At 33.9% G+C, this 18,919-nt stretch overlaps 1 protein-coding gene across 1 annotated transcript; it reads right to left on the bottom strand.

Moving 5' to 3' along the window:
* Nucleotides 1-505: 505 nt before the first annotated feature.
* On the bottom strand, nucleotides 506-18,901 carry LOC108775275 (titin-like). Its single transcript, XM_018541585.1, has 7 exons — nucleotides 14,188-18,901; nucleotides 9,944-10,716; nucleotides 9,364-9,823; nucleotides 9,203-9,303; nucleotides 9,005-9,102; nucleotides 1,321-1,541; nucleotides 506-600 (listed from the first exon to the last, which is right to left on the bottom strand). Exons 1-7 carry the CDS (start codon nucleotides 18,899-18,901, stop codon nucleotides 506-508), a joined length of 6,462 nt encoding a protein of 2,153 aa, XP_018397087.1.
* Between the last annotated feature and the right edge of the window lie 18 nt (nucleotides 18,902-18,919).

Here is an 18,919-nt window from a genome sequence, read left to right as displayed (position 1 = left end):
TAATTGTAAGTTGAATTATCTAGTGTGTGGCATATGCCCGACCTTTCATTTTGTTTATTTTCAAATCACATATACTTCTATATATTCTTATTTTTAAATTCTTTTGTTTCTTAATGCACAGTTTATCCAGACTATAGGTGCGTTCCGTTTCGTGCATAGTGCGCATGATATATCAATTGTCCTTGTTTACTATTTTGTGAGCAACAAAGATAAGTGATGCATTATGCGCATCATACGTGAAACGGAACGTATACTATATCTCTTGAAAAATTGCACTCTGCGTCATGCGGCATGCAATTGAGCATATTTAAATGATAAACATGAGTTTAAAACCTACCGCACATGAAATGCGTAACAGAGTAATATAAGTATAACATATAAGTATAACACCGCTTATTAACATATAAGACCGCTGGACCAACGGGCATCTTATATAAATCAATATAGTGACTTATGCTGGATATTCATTGGTCCAGCAATCTTATGTTCTGCTCTGTTATGCATTTCATGTGCGATAGACTTTACCTTTTAAAGTCTCTTGCATTTCTTCCATTTGTGTGACCCACTCTGGTTTTCTGTACTCTTTTGTTCCGAGTATACCTAATCGATAAAAGAAATATAAGAAACAAATAATCATATATGTAATACTACTATATTGCTTAATGCAGCCTCTTTTTGAGAGTGGGGGGTACACCAACATAGTGAGATAGAAAATCGACTTCCGCTTCCACAATTCGTGTACTTTGAATTGCGCATTCGTGTATTTTGAATTGTTCTGTGCTTTTCCTTTTACATAAATAACAAGATCGCGGTATTATTTCCTTTTTTCAACTCTTATCGGTACTTTTATATATCAAATAACAAACTCAACTTCACTATTGAATACGTATATGAAGAAAAAGGTTAGAAACACGCGCATGAACATTGCGAAAGTACACGAATTGTGGAAGTGAGAAGCGATCGTCTGCACCGTAATGTTTGCGGCAGCTTTTAATTGCCGTTAGCAATATAGCAGTATTACATACATGCAAATAATAAATGTATATCAAACCCTTCTTATCTTATTCAGATAGAAGAGTTTGAACAAGGCGACAAAGAGATTTGTAAACTTAATTGTTTGAAATAATAAAAGGCAGTGTAAGTCGATGATTTTGTAAGTGTTTGTTGTAATTGATGTAAGGGATATAGGATAATGAGTGGCTTTTTATTAGGATGCTACAGAACTTCGACGTTTCTCTGATTGAAGAGCGCAGCTGAAAAGAATATGACTTAACTAGATTAGTAAAGCCTTTGAGATCTTTGTAGAGAAAATGATATTACCTTCTACTGATAAATACGTAGTTGTAGTTGATACACCGAGTGGATTGTAAGCTTCAAATGTGATCTCACCAGTGTCATCGGGGAAAGTTTCGGCGATCGTTAATACTGATGTACCATCTTCAAATTCCTCAATTTGAAATTCTTGTGATGAACATATTTCCACTCCTTCTTTATACCATTTTCCTTTCGGTTTTGGTTTGCCTTTCACTTTTACTTCCAATCTATATATGTAGCAAAAATGTACGATTATAAATATATAAATAGATAAAATTTATTTTATATTTTTTTTCTTGCATAATCTGTTTATACGTGTAAAAAAAATAATAAGAAAATTAATTGAAAAATAATTTTAAAAACAATTTCTACATTGTTTCCTGGAAAAAAATAAAATTACGATCACAATAGTTTATATATAACTTTATATATAGATTTTGTATATGGGGTATTCCATGCTAAATGAGCCACCCATTTTGCGAAATTTCATGGATTTTATTCACATTCTTTGAACTAATTTGATGAAATAAGACTCTGTGTCGAATAATAGATCTGTAAGCTAACTGATTGCCGAACTGTAGGGCTGTCAATTTTTGGGTTTTCTCGTCGTAGCGCTCTTTTCGCTTGTCGTTAGTGAGTATGAAAGATAAGTTCGAAAATTAAATATGGACATTTTCTTATAAAAAATTGAACGCTCTTTCACATAAAAATACGTCTTTATCTGCAATAGTATTTGATATAGTCATGCAGGACTAGAAACCAACAGGGGGGGGGATGGAAAGTTACTTTTTAAAAGTAACAAGTTATAGTTAGTCGTTACAAGATTTTTTTTAATTTGACTGGTTTCAGACCTACGTTCACGGGGAAATTTTTGAATTTTATTGTCAACATCCAATGTCTCAAAAAAAGGGTGTCACATGTTGAGTTTAGCGGACAAAGTATTCCATCTCTCGCATTCACAATTTCACAAAGAAAATTTTTTTTTTTACTAAAATTATTAATATTTTAATTGATAATGACTTTCCATTAAATTATATTTTTAATTATAAAACTAATAAAGAGAAACAGGGCTACGAGCCAATGAATTCGTTAAAATCTTTAATTTATTCTAATGTATTGCGAAGAATATCACGTAATTTTTGGCGTTTCGTCCCGACTTCCACTACTGGACTCATCAGTAAGGTATTGTAGTGGAAGCATACCTTATACGCCTGAGAGAGTTATTCAATCGAGATTCTATATGAAGAGATATACGCGTATCATAGCACTTGCGAGAATTTGCGAATATCGATAGACCTCTGATGGCAGGTCGACGTAGTAATATTTTTCGAAATATTTATCCAAAGTAATACACAGTCTGTCTCAAAGTAAACAGGACTTTTTCAATTGGGACATTTCTGGTGGCGCCATCTTAATGCGGCTATAGGTGTTCGAAAGGTACATTTGTTCCAGACTTCCAGTGAAAATTTCATGACATTTGGTTTACTGGAAGCAAAGTTATTGCGCCTAAAGTGACAGTAGGTTTGCGTTGTCGGTACAAAAATGAGCATTGAACAAAGAGCCAACATTAAGTTTTGTTTTAAACTCGGTAAAACGTTTACCGAAACGTTTCAATTGATGCAACAAGTTTATGGTGATGATTGCCTATCCCGTGGAAGAGTTCATGAGTGGTATACGCGTTTTAAAAACGGTCGTAAAGACATCAATGACGACTCTCATGTTGGCCAGGCCAAATTCGTGATTACGCCAGAGAGCATCGAAAAAGTGCGTGATTTTCTCAACATTCATCCGAAATCGTCGTTGCGTTTTATGGAAATCGAATTGGGAATGTCCAAAGATTCGATTCATCGCATTTTGACCGAAAAATTGGGCTATCGGATGTTGCACGATAATGCGCCATCTCATCGATCGACGCTCATCACCGATTTTTTGAGCAAAAATCGCATTTTATTGGTCAACCATTCCCCGTATTCGCCTGATCTGGCACCCTGTGACTTTTATCTATTCGGAAAACTTCATTTGCCGATGAAAGGCATGCGCTATACTGACATTCCGGCCATTCAAAAGGCGTGTACCGACATCCTCCGAGCCATGCCGGCCAACGACCTAAAATCGTCATTCGAAAAGTTGTTAAGTCGTGCAAATCAGTGTATCGAAGCGGAAGGAGACTATTTTGAATAAAATAAAACAATTTTGCCGAAAATACCATTTGTTGTTCTTATTTTGAAAAAGTCCTGTTTACTTTGAGACAGACTGTATATATATTCCCCTTCCCCCCACCTCCCATCTTGCGCGCCGAACAATCGTCGGTCTTAAAACGCAACTCTATCTGAAAAGTCCCCCCGCGAAACGCCAAAAATTACGTGATATTCTTCGCAATATATTAGAATAAATTAAAGATTTTAACGAATTCATTGGTTCGTAGCCCTGTTTCTCTTTATTAGTTTTAAATTTATTGAGCCATATTAAAAACATATTTTTAATTATATTTTTAAGATAATTACTGAAATGATTGTATTCTTAATCAAAAAAACAAAACATACAACAAATAAAAATGACGTTCTTTACAGCAAGAAAAAGTTTAAATGGTTCACAATTCCTTATATTCAGGGGATATCTGATAAATTTAAAAACATTATTAATAGTAGTGAGTTAAAAGTTTCTTTTTTTACAAATAATTGAAGAATTAAAGGACTCTTTTATATAACAATAATTAATACGTTAAAAATGGCGAATAAGAGTCAAATTACAATTTAAAATCTGAATCTGATAATTTATTCTAATATTCTATATTGCGAAGAATATCACGTAATTTTTTGGTGTTTCGTCGCGGCTTCCACTACTAGACTCATCAGTAAGGTATTGTAATGGAAGCCTACCTTAGACGCCGGTGTAAGTTATTAAATCGAGATACTATATAAAGAGATAGAGTTGCGTTTTAAGACCGACGATACGCGTGTCTCACTTGCGAGAATTTGCGAATATTGATAGACCTCTGATGGCGGGTCGACGTAGTAATATTCTTCGCAATATTTATCCAAAGTAAGAAATAACGTTCTATTGCGCGCCGAACAATTGTCGGTCTTGCAACGCAAATCTAATAATCTGATTTTCTTTTTTTAGTTTTAACAAATTAAATAGATTCATTAAAGTACATAAGGATAGTCTTGCTAATGAACAAAAAAGTAACATGTTTACAAAATCAATTGCAATGATTGTGATGCAGCCTATGTAGGTCAGACGGGTAGGAGACTGAAAACGGAGAATAAAAGAACATCATAATAATATACACAGAACATCAGATGCGTTTTCTGTTGTTTCGAAGCATAGAATGCAGCATAATCACGATTTTGATTGGGATTATGTGAGAATTTTGGATGTGGAGAGTTAATAATAATAACAAGCGTATTCAGAAAACATACATACATATTAAGAGTCAAAAGAACGGTCTCAATGTAAAAAAAATGATTGCGATGGCTTAGACCGCACTTACATAGATATTTTAAGAAAATTGTAAACAAGTTCTATGTGTTTTGGCGTTTTGTCATTTATTTTGTATCGTATTTAGAGTCAATCAGAACATGACAGCGTTTAAACGTTATTCTCGTTTAAGATCTTTGTAAATTGACGAGGTTATTCTACATTTATATTAATTTATTATTTGAGACGAAGTTATATAGTGACTAAGTTTTTTCCTGTTTTGTATCATGGTTCCACTTGGCATAAGTTTTGGTCAATTATTTTAATTAAATTAAATATTTTTCTAACAATGTTAATTAATATTTAGATAACATAATTTCTCGTTACCAATAAGCATTGTAATTTCTTTACCGATAATTGTGCTTTCTGTTAAACATTGTGTGATTGATCGTTAATGTTCTGCTGAGAATGGCTAAAATATATAGCCGAAACGTCCGAAAATATTAAACATCGATTTAATTATGGAAATTTTAATCGTTGATGTAATTACGTATGTATTATATGTTTTAGTAAATATTTATTCTATTAATTTGCGCATGTCTTACCGCGCGGACTCCTATTTGGACGATTTCAATTAATTTTCTTCGTTTTAAGATTACTTCTGATTTAATAACACCCCAGATAGCAAAATGCTAGCAGTAAACTTAATCATGACGTTACAGCAGATATCAAGCTGTTGCTTCCTCATTAAGCTTAGTTTCTAACAGCTTAGCCTGCCAACATAATACAACGATAAAAATACAACAAAAATCAATCATTATTTGCTATCACATCGTGACAGCGAAACGCATTAAAAATACAGCACAACCTGACATAACCAATACTGACAGCAAAAACGCAGCAAAAATCGAGCACAGTCTGTCGTCACATCGTGACTACAAAAACGCGGCAGATATAGAATGCAATCTACTTAATTAGCTATTGATGGCAAAAACGCAGCAAAAATCGCGCATAGCCTGCGTTACATGTAATCGCAAAAATGAAGCAAGAAATGAAGAACGTTTCAAATAATAGGTTAATTTAATAAAATTTATAAATATTTTTAGTTTACAGGGTTAAATATGTATATATATATGTTTTCAAAATTTATTACATTTATCTTATATTACATAAATTACACAAAATTCCATAGATGTATGTATATGTATATTGTATCTATATAAAATATTATTTGAATAATTATATAATAAAATATTATAATAGGTATATTATATACACTCGGGTGAGGAATCAAAACGTAGTCTTGTATGTAGGAGTTATTAAGGTGCTGATACTTTTTCAACTAATCAGGATACAGCGATGCACATCCAGCGTTCACGCGTCCTTTGTACGATCCATTAGGCTTGTTATTTTTGGCTGAACTTTTGTACTAGTTCATCTTTTTTCCTTTTCTCTTTCTCTGGAAAAGTCAGCACCACTTTCAAAATATATGATTGAAAATACCCAAACCGAAACGCGTCCACCGCGGTCGAGAGATTCTGCAGAACTGGTGTGCATCGCAGAATCGTGATTAATTGAAGATCAACACCTTAAGTCCGATATTTCAGTCAACAAACTTTCCAAGCACGTTGATTGGTTATAGGACAGAAAGATCCGAGAATCTCTCTGTTTTACAACCAATCAACAGGCTTGAAAAATCTTGCTTCATTTTTATTATATTTTTGCGATTACATGTAACGACAGATTATGCATGATTTTTGCTGCGTTTTCGCCATCAATGGCTGATAGGGCAGATCACGTTCTATATCTGTCGCGTTTTTGTAGTCACGACGTGACGGCAGGCTGTGCTCGATTTTTGCTGCGTTTTTGCTGTCAGTACTTAATTATGTCAGGTCGTGCGGTATTTTTGCCGCCTTTTTACTGTCATAATATGACAATAAGTGTGCCAGATTTTTAACAACATTTTGCTGATTTAACATGTAGTCAAGTTTTGATCTATTTTTTGTTAATTTATTTTGTCAGCATGTATCATATTGCTCGATTTCTGCTTGCTTTGTTTCGGCAAAGTTTTGATGAATTTTTACAGAATTTTTGCTAGTGTATTATGACGCACGTCTGCTCTATTTTTGCTGTATTTCTGTTATGGCTATACTGAAACGGTAAACCGTGTTCGACTGCTGCTCGATTTTTGCCATTTATTATAATATGTAGCATAAATTTGCAATGCGTGCTTTTGGCGGGTTTGGCTATCTGGGGAATTTTAATCACTGTGGTAACAACGTTTATAACGAATTCTGTAAATTCAATGTAGGAATAACTTTTATAACAAATTTTGTATTAGTTTTACTGTAACATTGAGAATGATCTGACCGAAGTCGAAACGTATGTTTTTATAATAAATTTAATTTATCTGTTATTTTACTGGCTTTTTGCCTTGTTTTATATACATTGTTTTAAAATTAAACATATTTTATGAATATTATATGCTCACTACACTTTTTATGATACAATGTGTTAAAATGCTTGCAAAGGAAAAGATGATACGCACTTGCTACTTTATATGATTATGATATTATGATACAAGTTGTATCTCACTCGCTCTTGTTTAAGCTTTCGACGACATACAGATTACTTCGAATATCAAAAGCACTTACTAAACTAAATATGTATTTGGGCATAAGTCACAAGAAATCGCGAAAAGTGTGTGTAAGCACTCGTTACGGCGACCGAATCTGCTGTTGGTGGGAGTTGTTGTAATTGTAAAAGTAATCGTATGCAATTACAATTACAATTGTAATTGAATTAAATGTAATTGTACAACACAACAATTACTGTAATTGAATTATATGTATTTGCACAACTTAATTACTGTAATTGTAATTACTTTAATTGCAACTACACAATATAATTGTAATTACATTTAATCAAAGTCAATATAATCGTACTGAATTACGTTGATTAATCAATAATGTCCAACTCTGCTTTAAAGATGGCACTGTACTATTTTCGTAATCTACAGATCTTTCCCTTTCTAACGGTGGCCCTTTTATAAACATACGCGATGGGTCATTTTTTCAAAATTTTTTAATCAAAAACGTCATAATTAATAATATTCCTGGTCACTTTTTTTAAAGCTTCCTTGCGGTTTAGTGTTGCCTTCAACACGAACTTGAATTTTTTTTTACATTTCATCTGCATACGCGATAGGTGTGGATTTGCGATGGGATCTTGTATTAGGACCTGATTAGAGACCTAAACAGAGATGCGTCATTGAAGGGTATGGCTTGATTGGCTGTCTAAATCACGTGATCAGAGAGCCATTTTAATTCACTATTGCATCTAATAGATATAGTTTTATAACGTATGTACATATATATATAGAGAAGAATTTAGACAATACAGTGTCGAAGTGCAATAAAAAACTATTATTATGGTGTAAATAAGTATTCTTATTTGTGTGAATATTTAATATCGGACTTAACCTAATCTAATCTAATCTTTCTACCTTTTGCATCAACTGTCATCAGCTTATTGGTCAAGAGCACTTATATTGAATTAAAATGGCGATGGTTACTTAACCCAACCAACGCAATGTCGCATCTCTGTTTTCTAGGCCTCTAGACCTGATGATATTTCAGTGCATGCATGTAAGTTCAAAAATAGTTGCTCTTTGCGTTTAATAGGCTTGAGACTTTAAGTAAAACCTTAATTTGAAAAATGGATTATATTCCAAAAATTGGAATATATATTTCTAAAAATATAAATAAAAAATAAAAAATAAAAAATATAAATATAAATAAAAATAATAAAAAGAACAAAAATAAAAAACTAATAAAAGTAACCAAAAGAATAAAAACTAAAAAGTAAAAAAATTGAAAAGAGAGAGTAGAGAAGAAAACAATAAATGATTACCTGCATTGCAGAGAAAATGCAAAAGGATGTATGGAATCACGTATGTAACTCGTAAAATAAGCATATTATACTTTATAGAAATAACATAAAAGAAATTGTAAGAGGTAAAATAATTACTCTCACACCATGAGATTCTTTAACGGTATGTGTACAAAAAGATAATAGAAGTGGATCACTGTCATCTAGATACACAGTATGGGCAACTAAATAACAATCATATGATACCAATTGCACCAACCTAAACATTCTGAATTTCTTTAAACATTTAATGACCCATGGTATCTTGTGATCCGTGGTGTCTTGTACATATTAACTCGTATTTGATGCACTTATTATTCATTAAATGTGTTAAACATACCTAGTTAATTCCCCATCTTTGGTAGGTACTAACTGAGGAAGCTTCTTAATTATCTCTGGTACAGATTCTTCTATATCAATGTCGAAGATAGGAGTTTCCTAAAATCAAAATCAATTTCAATATCTAATATTACACCAAGCATAATTCTATTGTTGAATATATTGCTGAATATGTTAGATTTTGACATTTTGTATTTACTTTCGGAGACAGAAGATCTTCTTCTGATTCACTCTGTGCTGTAGTAAGAGATGTCGCAACTATTGAAGATGCAATTTCAGAATCAGGCACATACTCGTACGCTAAAGATAAATTTTGTAAAATAGTCATTTAAAACTATATTTGTTTGCGTTGAATAATACCTTCAACAATGAGAGTTGACATGCATACAGCCTCGCCAACAGGATTCACAGCACGACAAGTATATTCTCCAGCATCTTCAGGAAACACTTCGCTAATAGCTAAACTACAAACACCCTCCATGTCCTGAATAATTGTAATTTCTTTGCCTTCTTTAATTGGCATGTCGTTGTGATACCATTCTACTCTTGGCGTTGGTTTTCCTTCAACGATACATGTTAAATTTATTCTCTCACCGTCCATAACTTTTACAGGTGATAGTCTTTTTACGAATGTTGGTGAGATTAATTCAATTGTCTCTTCCCATGTTGTTTCCATCAAATTAACGGTGGCTGTACAAGTAACCGAGCCACCGACATTTTCAGCACGACATGTGTAATTGCCAACAAATTCTGATGTGACTTCTTTTATCATTAAGATTGATCGATTTTCTTGAGTCACGATTCTTACTTGCTGTGTCGACTGTAATACAATAATTATATTTTTTATTAATTTAATGAAATTTTAGATAACATACTGTTATATGTAAAAAATTAAAGGTTTATTTTAAACAATTAAACAAGCATAAATCGGAATAAGTACCTCAAGAGGCTTGCTTTCATGGAACCATTGAAAAGATGCTGCTGGATATGATTCAACTTGTGTTTCTATGATAACAACTTCTCCTTCTGCAATAAGTTGAGGCTGAATGGGTTTCACAAACATTGGTGCTTTTACTTCGCCCATAGTGTCTTTATGTTCTTTAACAGTAACAGAACCTGAGCTTCTCACTTCACCGACTTTATTCTGAACTCTTATCTCATACTTGCCGCTATCCTTGTTTGTTATTTCTGTTATATTTAATTCAGTTGTACTTTCATATATATCTATATTACGTTTATTAGTCGGTGTAATTTCAATACCATTGCGGAACCACTTAACTTCTGGTTTTGGTATGCCGTCAAAATCAGCTGAAAGTTTTAGAGACTTTCCACGCTCAGTTATTAGAGCAGGTAAAGGTCGTGTAAATCGCGGTGCTCTGAGAATAACTGGTTTGCTCACTTTAATAATGTTACTAATCATTAAATTAGCTCGGCATTCAGCGCGGCCATATTTATTTATAGCACAAACACGATAAATTGTTTCATCTTCAGGCAATGGTTTTAAAATTTTCAGTGTAGCTTCTCCAGTAATTGGGTTGAAAGTCATCTCAGTCCTTTCATTTGGTTCTACTTCTTTTTCATTGCGATACCATTTCACTTCAGGTATTGGCATACCGGTTACAACGCATTCTAAAAAAGCAGGTTTATGCTCTTCTATCATTAGCGGTTTGATCGGCGTTGAGAAATGTGGTGCTATGCCTTCCTCTTCTTTCTCTAAAAAAAAAATTAATATTATGCAATTTTTAAAAAATACACTATTAAAAATTTCTTTAAAAAACACTGTTATGAATTTTCAAAAGTATTGGAAATTTTTATCTAACAAAAATGCGTTGTAAATTTAAACAATTATGTTGTGAAATTACAACATTTTATAATAAAGTATTCACAAATTCAAAGTTGTGAACGTCATCTCAACAAAGTAACACGTTATCGTTACCGTTACTTGAAAAGTAACGATTTGTTACTCTTTTGTTATTTTTTTAATGTGCTAAAGTAAGTATAAGATCTTAAAAAAATACATTAGCTAATAATTAATTTAATGTATAAAGAAAAAACGGTTCAAATCGAGCGGTAATAAGATATTTTTGTAAAATATGTTTCTAATTTACAATGTTTATATAAAAATATATAAAATATATAAAAATATATAAAATAATATAAAAATAATATCGAATGTTTCGAAACTCACGGGTCCTTCAGCGATTCTTATAGATGTTATAATATCATAAAGATGAAAGCATAATCTTACAGTCTGCGACATGGTATGGTATAATTTCGAAGAAATTGATTCTCTTGTTTTTGAATGAATGTAGAAATTGTGCAATAAAATGTATGAAAACAGGAGCATCTCAGTAAAGTCAAAGCATTTGGATGAAATTTGTAGTAGTGGTGTCCACCAGTGTATATATATGTATATATATATACAGTGGTGGCAGAAATAATAGGTACACTGCAGTTAAATCATAATTTTATATGTAGAAGACAGAAAAAAAATATTCAGATCAATTATGTGTAGAGGTAATTCTTTGAGGCTTTACATTGATTAAAAAGTTAATAATTTTTCGCCTAAGTCATGTAATCATGACATGTTTAGTCTTAGAAAATTTTTGACAAAAAGTTATTGGCAAAAATAATAGATACAATTGCACTATGAAATATATTGCGCAACAGAAAACCATTTAAAACATATTCAGAAAACTAAATCTTGTCTTTCTGATTAATATTAGTCGTGTAGCTCTTATTTCGCAAAACTGCTTCACATCGGCAGCTCATTAAATCTATTAAGCACTCGTATATTGATTTTAATGTGTTGTGTCATGTTTTTTGAATTTCTTGATCCAGTACAGAGGACCGACACCATTGTAGGAGGAACATCCCCAAACCATGATATTTCCTCCGCTAAATTTTATTGTCTTTTTGGTAAATTTAGGATTGAATGCAGCATTTGGAGGCCTTCTCACTGTTAATGCACTACAGATCCGAACAAATTAATCTTTGTTTCATTGCTCCAAAGAATATTTCTCCACTGCTTCTCTCTCTCTTCACCAACTGTTTTTAAATATTTATTCGCAAAAGTTAAACGATATCTAATATTCTTCTTACTCAACACTGGCACTTTTCTTGGGATTCTAGCACACAATTTAGCATCCTGCAGTCTTTGACGAATTGTGCTTTCTGATATTGGTGCATTAGTTTGCTCCTTCAGAGTAAAAGAACTCGCAAAGGGATCGGCTTTGCATTTCCGAAGTAGTAGCCGGTCAAATACTTAAGTTGTTTTTCGAGATCTCCCTCGCAATTCTACAGACTGCTGTGCTTTTAAGGCGTTAACAATCATATTTCTAGACCGTCCTATCAATTTAGATATTTTCCCGAGAGATTTTCCATTTTTATAAAGATTTTTTATCAATCTTTTCTCCTTATCTGTACAATGTTTCGATGTACCCATTTTTCATCAACTGTAAATAAGATTTATCACAAAATAATGTTGGTAAATACTAAATTAAACATAGATTTATAACCTCTGACAATATAAAAATGTCCAACAAAATTTAATAATATGGAAAACAGCTCTTGTATCTATTATTTTTGCCAGTCCAAAATCACTTTTTTCGAAAAACTTCTGTACTTACTTAATTACAGAGATCAACTGAAATTATTTGTACCTATAGATACCTATATAAACATGTTTTTCAAATGTGTCGACATTCAACTGAAAAGGTAATCTGACCTAGCATTAACACATAATGTTTGCAAATTGAAAAAGAACAACAACAAATGAGTTAGTGTACTTATTATTTTTGTTACCACTGTATATGATATACATATACAGGGTGGTTGAGAATAACCGCCAATTATTTCATGCGTGGGTAGAACAGACTATACTGAGTCGAAAAGTTCTGTACCATTTTGCGATTGCAGTAATAGTTAACGACATATTAATTTATAAAAATATTTAAATTCGCCCGGCCCATCGTCAAATGCAAGCGCGCGGCTGGATAGAACCGCCCAGCGAAGCGCGCCGCGCGCGTTCGCCGTTACAAGGCGTTGTTTATAACAAGCGTTGTTTATAAACGGCAATAGTCGTCGCTAGACATGAGTCGCGTGCCTAGCGACGGCGAACGCGCTCGGCGCGCTTTGCAGGGCGGTTCTATCCAGCCGCGCGCTTGCATTTGACGATGGGCCGGGCGAATTTAAATATTTTTATAAATTAATATCTCGTTCACACACTATTATTACTGCAATCGCAAAATGGTACAGGACTTTTCGACTCAGTATAGTCTGTTCTACCCACGCATGAAATATTTGGCGGTTATCTCAACCATCCTGTATACATATATACATATATAATATATATGCAGGATGTCTCGAAAGTTTCTTCCAATCGCTGTTGTAGATAGAGTGGACTAAACTGAGTGGAAAAGTCCTGGACCACTTTTACAAATTTCGCAATGGTTAATGAGATATTAATTTTTGAAAATAGCCGAATATTGGTTTTTAATAATTTTTTTCTCAAATGCTATCAACTTTACAGAAAAACTGCAAGGGACAAAAATTGTTTCTTCTTCTCGTAGAACTTTAAAAATTTTTTTCAGAATTTTTTGTTAACTTTTTAGTACTGCATTTTCTTATTGGCAACTATTTTTACCAACATAAGAAATACAGTATTCAAAAATTCTGAAAAAATTTTCAGTACTTTATAAGAAGAAAATAAACAATTTTTCTTGTAGCTATTTTTCTATAAAGTTGATAGCATTTGAGAAAAAAATTATTGAAGACTAATATTCGGCTATCTTTAAAAATTAATATTTCGTCAACCATTGCGAAATTTGCAAAGTGGTCGAGAACTTTTCCACTCAGTTTGGTTCTTTCTATTTACACAAAAGCGATTAGAAGAAACTCTCGGGACATTCTATATATAGTATATATGTATATATTACATATACTATATAAAATAAATTAAAATAAAAAGTAATATATATACTATATATGACATTTAAGTATTTGTATAGTAAAGAATGTGCCTATTTAATTTTACGAAAAGATTATACGAATTATGTATATCTCATAATATTCCTATATCTTTAACAGAAAATTAATATAGTTATAAAACTATCAAACAACCAAGTAAATGTTTAAATAAATCCAAGTCCTGAAAATTATACAATTCCTATTTAATATTATTACCGAATATCACAAGGTTGACAGTGGATGTTGCTACGCCAGCTGGATTAGATGCCCTACAAGAATACATTCCAGCATCTTCTTCTTTGACGTTTGTGATTTCTAAGGTTATTGTTGTCTCAAATATAGTCATAATATACTTTTCGCTCGCATGGAGTTCTTGTTCATTTTTATACCAAGAAATTTCAGGCAATGGATTTCCTATAATAGTACATGTAAATTTGGCAGGTTTCATCAATTCGGCTATAACAGGTTGTAATTTTTGAATAAATCTTGGAGCAATTGTTTTGTCTTTATCTGTAATTGATATGTCAACCTGAATACGTTGTTTGCGTTTTTTCTTTCGGTCTTCTACTTGTGTAATATCTGCTTTAATTTGTAATTTCTTAGCTTTTTCTTCAATAATATCAGAAGATATTTTTTCGGGCATCCTTTCTGTTACCTTAGATTTTGTCGTAACTGATTCAGAAATAATTTCATTCCTCTCTTCTGAAACTTTTGCTATTTGTTCCGTAAGACTTACGGATTTTAATTCGAAAATTTTGTCGTCCTCATACACCTCTTCGAGTAATCTTTTATCTTCTGTAAAAGCTAGTGTATGTCCTTCGGGTTGTTTAATTTTATCCTTTAATTTTTCTATTTTCTCAATAGGTTTTAACACAACCATTTTTTTCTCTTCTTCTGTCTTTGGAAGTATTTGTTTCTTCTTTTTCCATGAAACTTCACCTATAATCACTTCGTCTGTTAACATATCTTCTTCAAGCAATGGCGTAAGTTCTATTTTTCTTTCAAATAGGTCTTCAGTATCTTCAATAATTATCTTTGTTTCTATATCTTCACAAACATCTATAACAGATTCTTCTTGATCAATAGGCACTATTGTTACTTCATCCTTAAAATCAACGACCTTCTTTATTCGTTTACGTCGCCAAGGAGTTTCTGATACCTCTGTTGACTTCATATATTTGTCTACACATGGTTTTTCGTCCATAATTTCGGTTAGGATTTCAGATAGTGATTGTAACATTACGTTTTCGGATTCTCCTTTTTCCATTGGTTTCAAAATAATTCCTTCCATTGATACGTTTTCTGTGGTAAGCTTTTTAACAGCTTCCAACACAATCATCTCTGATTTTGATTCTACGTCCATCTTCCTCACTGGCTTCAATCCGACCTCCTCTGGTTTCTCTCCAAATTTGTCCTTTTCCAATGGTTTCAAAGTGACTTCTCCCTTTGATTCTTCGTCTTTAGGAAGCTTTCTGACAGGTTTTAATACGACTTGCTCCGGTTTTAACTCTTCGGGTTTCTCTATCCTCTTCTCCGGCTTGAATCGGATTTCCTCCGGTCTGTCTTCAGCTTTATCCTTTTCCACTGGTTTCAAAGTAACTTCTTCCTTTGATTCTTCGTCTTTAGGAAGCTTTCTGACAGGTTTTAATATGACTTGCTCCGGTTTTGACTCTTCGGGTTTCTCTATCTTTTCCACCGGCTTGAAACGGACTTCCTCTGGTTTTTCTGCAACTTTGTCCTTTTTAACTGGTTTCAAAGTAACTTCTTCCTTTGATTCTTCGTCTTTAGGAAGCTTTCTGACAGGTTTTAATATGACTTGCTCCGGTTTTGACTCTTCGGGTTTCTCTATCTTTTCCACCGGCTTGAAACGGACTTCCTCTGGTTTTTCTTCAACTTTGTCCTTTTTAACTGGTTTCAAAGTGATATCTTCCACTGATTCTTCGTCTTTAGGAAACTTTCTGACAGGTTTTAATACGACTTGCTCCGGTTTCATCTCATCGAGTTCCTTTATCCTCTTCTCCGGCTTGAATCGGATTTCCTCCGGTCTGTCTTCAGTTTTATCCTTTTCCACTGGTTTTAAAGTGACTTCTTCCACTGATTCTTCGCCTTTAGGAAGCTTTCTGACAGGTTTTAGTACGACTTGTTCCGGTTTTGACTCTTCGGGTTTCTCTATCCTTTTCACCGGTTTTAATCGGATTTCCTCCGGTTTGTCTTCAGCTTTATCCTTTTCCACTGGTTTCAAAATAACTTCTTCCTTAGTTTTTTCGTCTTTAGGAAACTTTCTGACAGGTTTTAGTACGACTTGTTCCGGTTTTGACTCTTCGGGTTTCTCTATCCTTTTCACCGGTTTTAATCGGATTTCCTCCGGTTTGTCTTCAGCTTTATCCTTTTCCACTGGTTTCAAAATAACTTCTTCCTTAGTTTTTTCGTCTTTAGGAAACTTTCTGACAGGTTTTAATATGACTTGCTCCGGTTCTGACTCTTCGGGTTCCTCTATCCTTTTCACCGGCTTGAATCGGACTTCCTCCGGTTTGTCTTCAGCTTTATCCTTTTCCACTGGTTTCAAAGTGACTTCTGCCTGTGATTCTTCGTCTTTAGAAAGCTTTCTAACAGGTTTTAGTACGACTTGCTCAGGTTTCAACTCTTCGTGTTCCTCTATCTTTTTCACCGGTTTTAATCGGATTTCCTCCGGTTTGTCTTCAGTTTTATCCTTTTCCACTGGTTTCAAAGTGACTTCTGCCTGTGATTCTTCGTCTTTAGAAAGCTTTCTAACAAGTTTTAGTACGACTTGCTCAGGTTTCAACTCTTCGTGTTCCTCTATCTTTTTCACCGGTTTTAATCGGATTTCCTCCGGTTTGTCTTCAGTTTTATCCTTTTCCACTGGTTTCAAAGTGACTTCTTCCACTGATTCTTCGCCTTTAGGAAGCTTTCTGACAGGTTTGAGTACGACTTGCTCTGGTTTTAATTCTTCGGGTTTCTCTATCCTTTTCACCGGTTTTAATCGGATTTCTACCGGTTTGTCTTCAGTTTTATCCTTTTCCACTGGTTTCAAAGTGACTTCCGCCTTTGATTCTTCGTCTTTAGGAAGCTTTCTGACAGGTTTTAATACGACTTGCTTCGGTTTTAACTCTTCGCGTTTCTCTATCCTTTTCACCGGTTTTAATCGGATTTCCTCCGGTTTGTCTTCAGCTTTATCCTTTTCCACTGGTTTCAAAGTGACTTCCGCCTTTGATTCTTCGTCTTTAGGAAGCTTTCTGACAGGTTTTAATACGACTTGCTCCGGTTTTAACTCTTCGCGTTTCTCTATCCTTTTCACCGGCTTGAATCGGACTTTCTCCGGTTTGTCTTCAGCTTTATCCTTTTCCACTGGTTTCAAAATAATGTCTTCCTTAGTTTTTTCGTCTTTCGGAAGCTTTCTGACAGGTTTTAGTATGACTTGCTCCGGTTTTGACTCTTCGGGTTCCTCTATCCTTTTCACCGGCTTGAATCGGACTTCCTCCGGTTTGTCTTCAGCTTTATCCTTTTCCACTGGTTTCAAAGTGACTTCTGCCTGTGATTCTTCGTCTTTAGAAAGCTTTCTAACAGGTTTTAGTACGACTTGCTCAGGTTTCAACTCTTCGTGTTCCTCTATCTTTTTCACCGGTTTTAATCGGATTTCCTCCGGTTTGTCTTCAGTTTTATCCCATTCCACTGGTTTCAAAGTAACTTCTGCCTTTGATTCTTCGTCTTTAGGAAGCTTTCTGACAGGTTTTAGTACGACTTGCTCCGGTTTTAACACTTCGGGTTTCTCTATCTTTTTCACCGGTTTTAATCGGATTTCCTCCGGTTTGTCTTCAGCTTTATCCTTTTCCACTGGTTTCAAAATAACTTCTTCCTTAGTTTTTTCGTCTTTAGGAAACTTTCTGACAGGTTTTAATATGACTTGCTCCGGTTTTGACTCTTCGCGTTCCTCTATCCTTTTCACTGGCTTAAATGGGATTTTCTCTGGTTTGTCTTCAGCTTTATCCTTTTCCACTGGTTTTAAAGTGACTTCTTCCTTTAATTCTTCATCTTTAGGAAGCCTTCTGACAGGTTTTAGTATGACTTGCTCCGGTTTTAACTCTTCGGGTTTCTCTATCTTTTTCACCGGTTTTAATCGGATTTCCTCCGGTTTGTCTTCAGCTTTATCCTTTTCCATTGCTTTCAAAGTGACTTCTTCCTTTGATTCTTTGTCTTTAGGAAGCTTCCTGACAGCTTTTAATACGACTTTCTCCGGTTTTAATTCTTCAGGTTTTTCTATCATTTTCACTGGCTTGAATCGGATTTCCTCCGATTTGTCTTCAGCTTTATCCTTTTCCACTGGTTTTAAAGTGACTTCTTCCTTTGATTCTTCGTTTATAGGAAGCTTTCTGACAGGTTTTAGTATGACTTGCTCCGGTTTTAACTCTTCGGGTTTTTCTATCATTTTCACTGGCCTGAATCGGAGTTTTTCTGGTTTTTCTTCAACTTCGTCCTTTTTCACTGGTTTCAAAGTGACTTCTTCCTTTGATTCTTCATCTTTAGGAAGCTTTCTGACAGGTTTTAGTACGACTTGTTCCGGTTTTGACTCTACGGGTTTCTCTATCCTTTTCGTCGGCTTGAATCGGACTTCCTCTGGTTTTTCTTCAACTTTCTCCCTTTTCACTGGTTTCAAAGTGATATCTTCCACTAATTCTTCGTCTTTAGGAAGCTTTCTGACAGGTTTTAGTACGACTTGCTCCGGTTTTAACTCTTCAGGTTTTTCTATCATTTTCACTGGCTTGAATCGGATTTCCTCCGGTTTGTCTTCAGCTTTATCCTTTTCCACTGGTTTTAAAGTGACTTCTTCCTTTGATTCTTCGTTTATAGGAAGCTTTCTGACAGGTTTTAGTATGACTTGCTCCGGTTTTAACTCTTCGGGTTTTTCTATCATTTTCACTGGCCTGAATCG

Source organism: Cyphomyrmex costatus, unplaced genomic scaffold (assembly GCF_001594065.2).
Source record: "Cyphomyrmex costatus isolate MS0001 unplaced genomic scaffold, Ccosl1.0 scaffold294, whole genome shotgun sequence".
Classification (NCBI taxonomy): Eukaryota; Metazoa; Arthropoda; class Insecta; order Hymenoptera; family Formicidae; genus Cyphomyrmex; species Cyphomyrmex costatus.
Note: the sequence above shows the minus strand (reverse complement) of the source record. Positions and strands in the feature narration are given on the sequence as shown.